Genomic DNA, 13,368 nt, shown 5'->3' on the forward strand with positions numbered 1-13,368 from the left:
TTTCCTTTTAAAACACTGAAGTCACACAATAATACGAACAGACTAGCAGACTGAGGCAGTTAGAACAGCAACTCCTGTGTTCTGCCAGCTAAAATTACTGATTTTGCCCATGGAGTTTGAATGATTTGGAGAGAGTGATATTTGGCTTATAATGACAGTTTAACAGCAGAAGAAACTGTCCAACAGCAGAGTAAAGCAGTGAAAACATTCTCAATATAAAGTACACTTAAAGTGATGCTGATTTTTTTTCAGGTAGACCTTTTGTAAGTGGTTAAAATATCTTGGTTAGCTATTGATTAGCTTCCATACTGGTGCTTCCCTCTGCTTCTCCAAACTGAAGGTGTGCTGACTGACATGGTAATACACTATTGATAAGTACCTCATATAACCACACTTAAAATAATCCAAAACATCCCTTTAAATCAAAATCAAATGCCATTTGCCAAATATGAGAATGTCATGCAAACAGAAGTTTGTTGTAATTTTGAAGTAAATAAAATGACGTGCCATTAACTTTACTCTGTCAGCTCTTTTAATATATGTTTTCGAGGACTCAAAAGAAACCCCAACTCACAATGTTTTTTTTCCCATATTTCCTCCTTATAAACCCCTCTCTCCTCTGTCCTCCACTGGGACCCAGCTCCTGGTACTAGTTTACAAAGGTATAAAAAATTGATGGTTTGATGCCTTTTTTTTGTAACCCATTCACTATTTTATCCCTATCTTTCATTTGTAAGTTTTAATGTTTGTGAGCGGTCACATCTTTTACCTAAGTAAAAGTGGAAATACCTAAGTCTAAGTGAAACTTTAAAATATTAAAAATATTACTTGGCCTATTGGCCAAATAAATTTAAAGTATCAAAAGTAAGGGCTATCAGTTATCTGCAGCGGCCCTGGTTTGATTCCAACAATGTCTATCTCTGGCTGTCACTGTATAATAAAGGGACACTTGGGCTCTCATATATCCCATGTCCACTACATGCTAATAATTATAAGCAGGTTTTAAGTTTGCAATGAATTCACACTGGAAAAGAGACAAAAATAAGTATACAAAAAAGCAGGCAGAGTAAAAGAAAATGCTAGTTTCTTTATGTACACTGCCATGTACCACCATGCCATGGAAAAATTAATGGACTAGCTAAATCAGAGCAACAAAAACTACAAGAAATTGCTAATAGGTGAGATAACTCCCATAAGATCTGCTTTGTTCTGCAACTGGTGTACGACACTTTTCAGGAAAATAAAGTTTAACTTGTCTTAAAACAAACAAAAAAAATCATATTTGGAAAAACATTTTTATCAAAGGGTTAGGTCAAAAATATTGTGATATTTGATTTTGTCCATATCATCCAGCCCTAATTACGCATATTACATCATTTGCTGTTAGTAAAACATTTAAAGTACATTTAGTTTTTGTATAACAATTGACAAACAGTATATTATTAAAGTTAGTGTCTAGTGCATACCATTACTACTGTGTGTAGTATGGAACTGGGACATAACACAGCTTTTATTTTCATCCTATAAGTAGATAAAACAAGAACAGGGTTCAGCCTCTGGTCACACAATCCTGAAATAAAGAGCCGCCGAGTGTGAGCCAGCCGGGTCCGACAGGTTCACTCAGAGCAACGCACTTCCTGTTACACACACGACAAGTTGGCCAGAGCTGAGACGGGCTGGCACCCGGCCGTGCCAAAGCCCCGGGGCTGTCTGAGAGACACTGGACACAATTTAACTACAGGGACCAAATCCTCGACTGGTAATACACACACACACAGACACACACAGGGACACGCACACTGATTGATATAAAACATGATAGCATCATGCAACTATTAACAATAATAGCAGCCTGTGGGTGAATTCCATATAGGTTGAAGTATTTGCCGTGACCTTGGGTTTCCCTTGTCACAGCTGGTTACTATCAATTTATTGCTTTAGTGATCCATTCATTCATAGCTGCCAATGAAAACGCAATGAATATATTATACTTAAACATGTCATTTTACCATGTCAGTTTTTAAATTCTAAAAGTTTAATTTTCTTAATACACATGAGACAAATCTGCCAGCATTATGAGATCATTTTAACACGTTTCAAATACAAATTAATACATACAATACAAAGATTTTCTTTCTTTGTGATGGGATTCTGCCTTATTCTGTCTCGTATGAAGGTCTTAACACTCCAGGTCTTAACACTCCTTTGAAAATTCCTGAAACAAATTTATTTGTAATGGGAACAGTTTAAAATAATCTCACTGGACAGCGCTTTAAGGAATGTAGACTTTTAGGACCAGTAGCTAAAGCATAGAATAAAATACTTTATCACAATATATTTTCTTCTCAAATTATCATTCAGTTTATCAATATAATTCAAGTGGATGGCACAGAGTTGTTGTTATAGGTATCGTTCTTAAGAAGGTGAAGAGCAACAAAAAACTACTACTACTAATAACAACAACAACAACAACAACAACAACAATAATAATAGTCATTAAGAAGCTGTTCACTGTAATCAATAAAATAAAAACCTTTTACATACCACCCCACAAATCCTGTTGTTTATGTGTAAATACAGAGTAAGAATGGGAGAACAGTCAAGATCAAGATTTTTTTTAACTGTCTGCGTACCTTATTTGTTTATTGTAATTAAAAGAATGAGAATAAACCATTTAATGTCCAAGATTCAGCTATGTTTGAGCCACCTTCACACACACATATATATATATATAATCACATCTGTGGAATATACATTACTCTGATTAGTTATTCATCTGAGTTATAACATCTGATTTTGCCATGACTCTTGCTAATTTTCAACATGGTACACAATGTCCAACACTCCCAGAGATATTAAAGCTGTCCTGACATTAAATAAAAAGAAATACTGATATATTGATATAAATATTAAAAAAGAGCTGCAATGACTAGTCAATTAACTGATTAGTATATACAAGATTATTTTGACATTTATTACAATATAATTCACAATTCATAATGATCACTTTTTGCATCACGATTTTCATTTTCCCCAAAAATTAAAATCATGAAGGTGTGAATTTGTTGGGGTCTGTGCCAAACAAACATGTTCATACATCTAGAAAACAAGATTTGTAGAGCGTCTCTGCAGAACTACAGAACTTCAGTATGCATATTTTCTTTTATCAAAGAATTGCAGCTTCTGTGATTTGGATATTGCACTTGGCCATATTGTGATTTTATTAAATATGAATCTCTACATTTTGGGAGTATTTTCCACAATTTTTTTTTTTTTGACATTTTATAGACTAAACAATTTTCACATCAATTTGAAAATGAAAATAATTGTTAAATGCAGCCTTAGACAGTAAACAAATTCATATTGTCTGATAGTATATGTCATTATATTGCCCAACCTACAGGGTGAGACAGAGATTTCTTGCAAAGCATAAACAGTAAAATAAATAAATAAATAAATTAATTAAAAAAACATTATATGGAAAGTGCTCACATTTTATCCAGTCTAAAAATATATTTGGAGCTGTAATGTTTCCAAGCTCTTCCCTGCTTAGCACATAAGAACAAATTGTAGCAGTGAAACTAAATCACAATATCTCTCCTCTCTTAACTCCATCATAGCTACAAACTTATCTTGAAAAGTGCTTTGTCTTTAATAATTAAGAGCAAAAGTTTATTTGAAATCCTTCTACATAAGACTTGCAGCTCCCCTGGGCCCAGCCTGGCAAGTTTAGGATTTCATTTTTTGAGCTGTGGAGACACACAGAGAGTCTTTCTCCCTCACACACTCACTCAGCCTCTCCATCTCTCTGTCTCTGCTTCCTTTTTCCTGCTCTCTGGGCTCTTATATAAGAGCCAGTTAGCAGGGCCACGGTGCACTGGGGGATTAACACAGGAGTCTTATTTCTGTCCTAGTTTACCCCTTTTTTTTTTACGACCACAACTTAAACTGGGATGGTGTCAGTCACTCATCGCTCACCATCGTCACCATCACCACCACTAAATCATCACGGTGGCAGAGGAAGCACAGGGGAAAAGCGGAAATGAGGCCAAAATGGCAGGGGTAAAAATAACAGCCTATATATAGCCCACCTACATCATCAGCAGAAGTCTCGAAGCTTTTTTGTCTGAGCCTCGGCGTCGCTGATCGAGACCTGCTGCTGCTTCTGCATCCTCTGGCCTATAGCTATAGCATGTCCAACACTAACAATTAATAAACAGATAATAACCAGGGAGGAGGAGGAGAGACGGATGAGGATTTCTCTGCAGGATTCCCTCCCCGTCTTCTTCTTCACATTCTCCTCCTCCTCCTCCTCCTCGTCATCTCCGCTGCTGCTGCTGCTGCTGCTGCAGAGCTCCACGGCAGCAGAATCTCACTGCAGCAGCAGCAGCAGCAGTGATCATGAAGCACAGGCTTGTTTGCTCTTCATCAACATCAGGGCCGGTCCCTTCTCTCCTCTCTCATCCCAACCTGCCGGAGGAGAGGCCACGCTCTAACAGATCACGCAGATTCAAACACGCTACATTTGCTCTGCGTCGGAGCTAATAGGACATGGAGCTCTAAAAAAAGGCTGTTTTGGTTTTTTTTCCCTTCTCCTGTGCATGTTCCCTCACAGTTCAGCCCGGGCTCTGTCTGTGTGTATATGTGTGTGTATGTGTGTGTGTGTGTGTGTGTGTGTGTGTGTGTGTGTGTGTGTGTTTGTGTGTGCGTGGACCCCCCCTAAGGCAGCCTGTGCACCTTTATTCCAAATGACCTTGTTTACGGACATAACACAACCACCACGAATTCCCAGACAGAATCTCATTTCGAGGGAGCATCATGGCGGAGAGGAGAACACAGGGAGATATTTTTGTGTGAGCAGGTCACAGACTGCACCCTTTAATTAAATTGACATATTATCATTATCATTATTATCATTATTATCATCACATGGATACCGTGATGGAGTTAGAAGTTAAATTAAGATGGAGAAGCTTCCTCCATTTTGGATCAAGAGAGCCGTGGAAACATGCACGCAGGATTGTCTCCCTGCTCAGCCACTGATGCCAAATTTCAAAATAAAATGTCTGCACGCTTTTTGAAGTAATGGTGCTAACTAGACCCAAAAAGGGTTTTTGGCTTGTTCCCATAAGAGAAACCTTTTCGTTTCCTGGTAGAACCCAACATAAAGGGTTATATGTAGAACCATTTGTGAAAGGTTTCAGTCAGAAGCCCCTGTGAGAAGTTCTACAGATAATCTTTCTATTGTGTGACGGTTCCACCCGCAACCCTCATCTTGTGGGTGCTTACAAGAAATCACCCAGCGGGTTCTACTGAGAACTCTTTTTTATTCCAAGGGATTTATCTAGATCCCACCAAGCGGGTTCTGCTGACAACCTATTTATAAAGGTTTATCCAGAACCCACCCAGGAGGTTTTACCATGGACCCTTTTATATTCCAAAGGTTTTTATCTAGAACCAACCCAGGAGATTCTAACAAGAACTCTTTCATATTCCAAAGGTTTAACCTACAATCCAACCAGGGCGTTCTACTGAGAACCTCTGTATATTCCAAAGGTTTTGTCTAAAACCCATCCTGGAGATTCTACCGTGAACCCTTCCATATTCCAAAGGTTTTATCTAGAACCCATTCAGGGGGTTCTACCAAGAACCCTTATATAGCCCAAATTTTACATCTAGAACCCAACTACAGCATTCTACCGAATACCCTTTTATATTCCAAAGGTTTTATCTTCAATGTCACTCAAGGGGTTCTACCGAGAATCCTTTTATGGTTTATTATGGTACAAAGAACCCTTGGCAAACCCTTGAAAGTTCTTCAAGGATTTAAATTATCTTTGAAGAACTCTTTCTTTCAAAAAACTGTCTTTCAGATGAAAAAGGTTCTTAATGGAAACTTCAGTCTAACAAAGAATCCTTGATGATGTTCTGATGTTCTTCAGAAGAAAATTGGTATAACCTCAGCCCCCAAGGAAGAACATTTTTGGAACCTACTAATTTCTTAGAGTGCAGTGAAAACAAAAAGAGTCCTGTGTGTGTGTGTGTGTGTGTGTGTGTGTGTGTGTGTGTGTGTGTGTGTGTGTGTGTGTGTGTGCGTGTGTGTGTGTGTGTGAAAGCAGAGGTTTCTTCATTTCAAAGCACAGACACGTGAGCACACACGACACACACACACAGCAGCCTGATCAGGTGTTTGAGAGAGAGATGGATAACTTTGAAGGCAATGCTAAGCCCGTATTGATCGTATTGACAGAAAAAAAAGACTCATTTAAATCCCCCTCTTCCTCCACTCAGCAGCTTTCTCCTCCTGGCCATGCGATGTCATCTATTGAGCTGCAGAGTGGAACACTCCTCGGCCTGACAAAAGAGGACGTCAGTCTCCATAGCACAAGGATATGTCCGCTCACAAAAGGAGTTAGAATATTCACAGAGAGGAGGGAGGGGAGGGAGGAGGGAGAGCAGAGTGACGGGAGGAGGGAGGAGGGAGAATCCTAACAATTTCTCCATTTTGAATGAAGTCTGACCTTCATGTCTCTTCCTTTCTCTCCCTCCTCTCTCAGTCCCGCTCTGTGAATTTTGAGCAACACGCATCAGGAATCAGTCTTTCCTCCTTTTCCTGCGTAAAATGAAAGGCTAAGTGGAGTTTGTGTTGTTTTTTTGTGCGTGCTTCTTCTCTCAGCCTGGGTGGTATCTGTGTTATTGGCTGAGTCTTTTCAGGGCCGGGTAATTAGATCAGACTACCTCTCCCCGGGAGTCAAACCGAGCTCTAAAGTGACAGTTGGGAGCACCGTTGCAATTTTCTGCTCCTCCTGGTAATTGAAGAGTAGGATTTGGCAAGATTGGGATGCACCATATATCCAGGGAATGAGGAGTAAACAACACCCGCGCTCACCCTTCCTCCTCCGCGTGCACCCCAAAAATAACACTCGCCCACTCCCACCCGTAGACACAGATCCTACACACATTCACTCTCTCTCTCTCTCTCTCTCTCTCTCTCTCTCTCTCTCTCTCTCTCTCTCTCTCTCTCTCTCTCTCCCTCTCTCTCTCTCACACACACACACACACACACACACTCCTGCAAACTAAACAACGCTCTAATCTATTGGTGTTCCCCAGGTACAGTGTGTTAGCTAATTTCAGTTAGTTCAGCGCAAATCCACGTTCACCTTTGAGGCCAATAATATGTTTACTTTTACTGCTTATTATGCAAGGATTTAGAAAAACAACATCACATCATATAGCGTGACATATTTACAGGTATTTGAGGTTTAAAGACAGCAAACAAGCAATGAAATGATGCAGGAAAATTGATTTTGAACTTGGGCTACTGTGTAATTTCACAAATATCACAATGATTTATGGTGTTGTTAATAATCTTTATTGTCTGTCTCTGTTAGAATCACAAGAATATCACATACTACTATACATATTTTTTATATCTCTAAATATTAATCATTATATTATTCCATATATATGCAGTATGTAAGCTGTATACTGTGCAATTATCCCATGCAACATCTTTTATAGTCTTTTCTTTTTTTTATTGTGCTACACATTAAGTGTGTACTACAAGATGTAGCAGTTATCCCATATAATTATCCATATATCTGCGCAAGTGAGAATTATATGTAATATACATAGCTTATTTTGTTTTCTGTTTTATTTGTATTTTTATTCAGCAGCTGCTCTTTTTCTACCTATATTTTTGATTCTTGAGCTGCTGTATTGTGGAAAATTTCTCCAGAGTGAGATCAAGAAAGTTTATCTTATCTTGTCCACAGATCTGGGAATTTGCCTTTGGCTTCACAAATTGAAATGTTTATAATAATCTCAAGAGGTTAAACACATTGATAGATAAGATAATATTAAAGAAAATATACAAACAAACAAATGATGTGAAACACTGGGTCAGCGCTAATCAGACAGTTTGGCCATTTGGATTTTTAGTTTGTAAGCTGCAATTTGTATTTATTGTATCACTCAGTGTGTATGGACTTCTGGTTCATAGCTAAATATGCATCTCTACTCTTTGTTTGAGATTAAAGGTGTCCTCCACCTGTGATTTAATACTGTACTTCCATAAAGATTTAGGCAAATTTAAAAACAGAGTGGAGCCCAAAATATCCCCTTGAATTTATCCTTTAAGTTTTACTTATTATTAATACAGGTATATTATTCAGGACTTTTCTAAAAAAAAAAAAAAAAAAAAAGAAAGAAAAGAAGAGAAAACTGTGTGGATTCATAAAAGCTTAATCCTTCTCAATCATCACTCATTACCCACTAGAAGTGTGTGATGGTGGCTCTGTCTGCAGGCATCGTTGTTTTCTCATTTTGTCATTGTTTTGTGGTGTTCAGTGTATTTATGTACATCAGCAATTCAGGATGAAATATTGTTGATTACTGAGTCTCATTCTCAGGTCGTCACCCGCCAACACTTTGGGTTGGTGGCTCGGATAAGACTCAACAGTCAACCTCAACACAAAAGTGTCACAGACGACCTGAGAATGAGAATCAACCGTCACCTTTGAATACAAACAAATCCTGCACATTCTGCCTTAACCTTTATTTAACAAGGAGAATCACTTTTTAAAGGGAAACCTCGTCAAGACAGTCGGCAGCATAAATGAAAAAGCTGTAGCTGTATGGGTCAAGTTCCTACATTTCCCATGATCCACCTGGATGGTATATTTTCATTACACACTCCAAACTGGACATTTAGAAAATAATGTCTTCAAACTCCATGCCCTAAACATATGCTTTCTGTCATAAATGTGCAGTCTCCAAGCCTTGATGACATCACTATGATATCATCATGGTTATTTTCTGATGATGTGACGGAGCTCCTTTAAGAGCCACAGAGGACAGCTGTCTTCACAGACTGAGCAGCCCTCCTAATCAGGAGTAAACTGACTTTGACATGCAAAATCCCCTGCCTGACGAATTTGGGCAGGTACATTATTTCTTTGTTAGTTTATTTGTTTTTAGATTTTTGTATCCCCCTATGGCTTCCGAGTAGTGTTCCTCACATATTGATATCTGAACATTCAAATTCTGGTCAAAGTACATATGTTTTACCATCAAAATGCTATTTTTCCAAGCCCCTCTAAAAATGTTTTCCCACATGACTTAATGTAGGTTTCTGTGTGACGGTTCAGGGAGAGGAGTAGAGAGCACCAGCGTCCTAACCTGCTTTTGCTTACGGCTGAATGGAAGTTTCCATTTGAAAATGAAGTTGTCCTTTAAGATTAAAATAGTGGATCTTTAAAACTGAGATATTTTAATGCTTCAAATACACACGATACTCACTGCGACACTGACTGAGTGTGGAAAGTTCAGTGGTGGAAACATTTACTCAAGTACTGTACTTTAATACAATTTTTAGCTACTTCTATTTTGAGTACTTCTATTTTGTACTAATTTTTTTCTTTTTACTTTTACTCCACCACAAAAGAAACATGAAAGTACCAAAGGACTTTTATTTTGACACCTGAGAGCATTACTTCTTTATATTCCATTACATTTTATGTTTATTTGATCTAAGATGGGACACTGGTCATTAATAAACATGAGCATCATGTAAATGAGCCAGATTTATCCATAAAGGATCAGAAGATGTCCACAATATTTTCATTACCATCTTGTTGCCGCTGTTTACATTTAATGTGATGGAAATTAAAAAATGCACTGTTTCCTGGGTATATATGTGTGTATGTATATATGTTAATAATTGTATTGTAGTGTATGTCTTGTATGTAGTGTAGCATGAAGGAACTACAACTCAGCATGTATTGTGGAATGATAATAAATGACCTTGATATTTGATACTTGAATTGTCAGCTGGCGCCTAAATTTCGTGTTTTCCTTTACACAGATTAAGGTATTTTCACTATAAATTCGGGCAGAAAAGGCACAATTTGGTCTATGAAAAACACCAAAATGCAAGAAATAAAGGGTTTAACGCTTAACATTTCCTGGGGGGGTTACTCCCGCTTAATATATGTCTCTCTCTGTTGAAACCAAACCAACAGCCTTGATAATAATTCTCACAGAGATCATTGTGCAGCATAATGAGCACCTTTAGAGAACATTTCACCGATACTGCAGGACTTGCAGTTTAAATAGGGTATTTATACGTTGTCTTATTGCTACTTTTACTTAACTAAAGGATCTAAATACTTCTTCCAACCCTGAAAGACTAAAATGAATTCATATCCAAACATTCATGCAGTCAGACGGACACCCTGGCAGGATGTGTGTTCACACACAACCCGTTCTCCCGTTGAGGACTCTGCATCTCCTCTCAGTTAGCCATCTCGTCCACATCCACTAAAGCCCTGCTGTTGCAACCAGCCGGCCCGTCTCTACAGGTATGTGTCAGTGTGCTCAGAGCGCGCAGGCATCTGGCCGGGCTGACTCTGACAGAAGCTTGTGTCTGGACTTGCTAGCATCAAATAAAACCTGGACCAAACCCACAAACCAAATAATAGAGGAGCCGGGAGGCACCGGCACTGACAAGGACAACGTATCTGAGGTAACAACCACATCTCTCTGCTGCACGCATGCCCTCAAATTTACAACAAGCCTCTCGCAGCCTCCATTGCTTTCTGGCTGTTATGCAAAAAGATGTGTTGGGTTTATATAATTGAGTCAGAGCGTTATAAATTACATTTCTCGACTGTTGAAACAAAATGTAGCGATGAATAATCTGGTGCAGTGCAGATACTTAAATTTTTTAAGCAGTCTTTGCGCAAGAAGGGCATCTGAGTCTAGAGAGAGAATGACTGAATGCTGCAACATCTTGAATTAGCTACAATAATCTCATCTTTTAAACACGGACACTAATCTGAGATCATTCACACACACACACACACACACACACACACACACACACGCGGAGAGGAGGCGACAGATCAGAGGCAGCAGCAGCAGCACAGTGATGGACGGGCTGTGCTAGCCTGTGAAGTCAAATACGCAGCATCAGTACAAATACAGATTCAGTGTTTGTATTGAACTGCTACATTATTGATTATAAGTTATCAATTATGGATGACAGTCTCCTCAGAGGCATCACAGTCCAACACCACAAAGAGATGTCTTGTAGACGGCCTGAACCATCCTGCACAATCAGACTCAGTTCGGCTGTTTGCGCCACCCTGCTTTATTATTGATCACAACCAATCTATTATTGATACTGATGATCGTCAGGGGATGTAGAAAGGCTAAAACATGAATACATATACATCCTCCTATACATAAATAGTAAAGGAATAATTCCAAGTTATTATAACTAGTCTTTGTGTCCACAATTTCTATCAGATATGAAGACACTGTGTTCACCAGAGTCAGAGCTCAGATCTCTGACAGGTTGTAAACAAGTCAGCAGTTTAACCAAATTATCTAAAATCATCTAAACCTCTGGCTTGTGACCATTTCTGGCCAAAAAAGACCAGCAGTGGCCCCATATAGGTCTCATATGTCTTACTTTAAACAGTTTGAATGATGTTAGTCATCCCAAAGAGGAAAGATAAAAATCTCTGCCAAAATTTGCATTTATTTATTTATATATTTGTTTTTTGTTTATCTAGGATAAACCCTTATTATTCTTTAAAAAACATTTATATTCCCTTTATTAAGTTAAATAAGGCACTATTCATTCATATGCATGTGTTTTTGTGTTTCCTACTTTTATCTTTTATTGTATTTTACTCATTTAAAATGCTAGTCTTTTTTTATATTGCTGTGTCTCTTACCTGGTCTCAATGCATTTTATAATAAGGCTAAAAATCATATGCTTAAATAGTCCGTAACTAATGCATCACTCGTGATGATTTAATGCATGCAAAAATCATAATTCATAGTTCCTTCATACATTAAATGATACACAAAAGAAGGCAAATGCAAATATTTACGGAATCAAAATAAACACAAAATAACCTTTAAGCTTGATGTAATTCAAATGGTCTGAGTGAAAACTGGACTCCTGTTCCTCCTCTCGGCTCTGTTTTCAGGCTTTAGAAAGTCTACCTTGTGATGTGAGACTCAGAGGTCTCATTCCCGAAAATGTAGGAATTTACAATCTGGGAATGAGACTCAACAATTAACCGTCTTCGAACCACTGATCTAAAGCATAAGTAATGTGATGACCTGGGAATGAGAGTAAAGAATCAGTCCTGTAAGTATATGATTTGTATCCTCATTGTAAAGTATCATTGCATTTTTATGTCATATGGGGAACACTTTGAAATGCATTGCTGTTAAAATGTGCTACATAAATAAACCTGCCTTGCCTTGCTGTGTCTTCTCTCCAGTCTTGTTAATCATGTCAGAAAGACATTGAAACCCCCTGAGTGGTCCAAACCCCGCAGGTGGCAAACCCCAGACCTAAGCCACTTTTTTAAAGTTGAATACACTTAAAATGTCTATCACTGTCCCTTATTGCTTATGAACAACATACAGTTGGTCAAACTTGGATTTGAAGGTCAGTCACTTAACCGTGATCGCCTTAGAACCAGACAGACCTGCGAGCTCTGGCAGATACGTCTGGTCACCCTCCTCTTCAGTCCTGCATACAGTATTTTTGGGCCAATTACAACTTTTTATTTACTGTAATATGTTGGCATTGTAGCCAATATACTGTATATCCAGATGCATTTTGATCGGCACTTGGAAATTAAAAATAAACTGAGAGATCTTTGGTCAGGCATCAGCGGGTTATAAATGTGATGGATGATTACAACACACAGTCTGGGCAATAATTTAGCATTTTCCTTTTTGTTTTCTCTTCCAGATATGTTAAGCTAACGTGGAGATTTGTTTTACCTTCATTTGACGGCTTGTCTTTCTGCATAATTTTTAGTAATGTTGCTGCATTCCAAGATCTCAGCTGTTAAAAAAAGGACCCAAGTTGCATAAAAAAGCAGAATTATCCTTTAACTGTATGTTCTGTTACACCGAGCAGGAAACTGAAGAGCCACAATCGTTCGAAATCAAAATCAGAGTTCATTAAAAGACTCCGTCAGACACAATGCACCTGATACAATCGCATTACTTCATTATGCGTTACGATTAATCCACTAACAATCCTGACTCAATGGGAAGGTCACCTGTAAATGGCTTACCTGAGTCCATAAAGCACCGTGCCATCAGGGTGGAGACGAATCATTCTGTTCTTGACAGTGACGCCGTGTACGAAGGACTTCTTGTCGTTGAGGAAGTAGGTGTCGGGGACCCACAGCTGATCTGCCACTCGGTTATCCAGAGTCAGGTTGTAGGCGATCTCAGAGTAGGACAGACGTTTGTCCCGCCATGCTTGCTGGAAGTACATTGTCAAGGTGTAGTCCTGGAGGACAGAGGGAGGAAGGAAGTCCATTT

The 13,368-nt window shown here is 38.6% G+C and overlaps 1 protein-coding gene across 2 annotated transcripts in view; it reads right to left on the reverse strand.

Moving 5' to 3' along the window:
- The window catches only part of gabrb2a (gamma-aminobutyric acid type A receptor subunit beta2a), a 49,618-nt gene that overhangs the window by 16,000 nt on the left and 20,250 nt on the right, over positions 1 to 13,368 (reverse strand). For both annotated transcript variants that reach the window (XM_084719336.1, XM_084719335.1), the window contains exon 4: positions 13,116 to 13,336. In XM_084719336.1, coding sequence (XP_084575462.1) covers positions 13,116 to 13,336 — 221 coding nt within the window. The remainder of the gene's footprint in view (positions 1 to 13,115; positions 13,337 to 13,368) is intronic.

Source organism: Lutjanus erythropterus, chromosome 5 (assembly GCF_056507025.1).
Source record: "Lutjanus erythropterus isolate fLutEry1 chromosome 5, fLutEry1.hap2, whole genome shotgun sequence".
Classification (NCBI taxonomy): Eukaryota; Metazoa; Chordata; class Actinopteri; order Lutjaniformes; family Lutjanidae; genus Lutjanus; species Lutjanus erythropterus.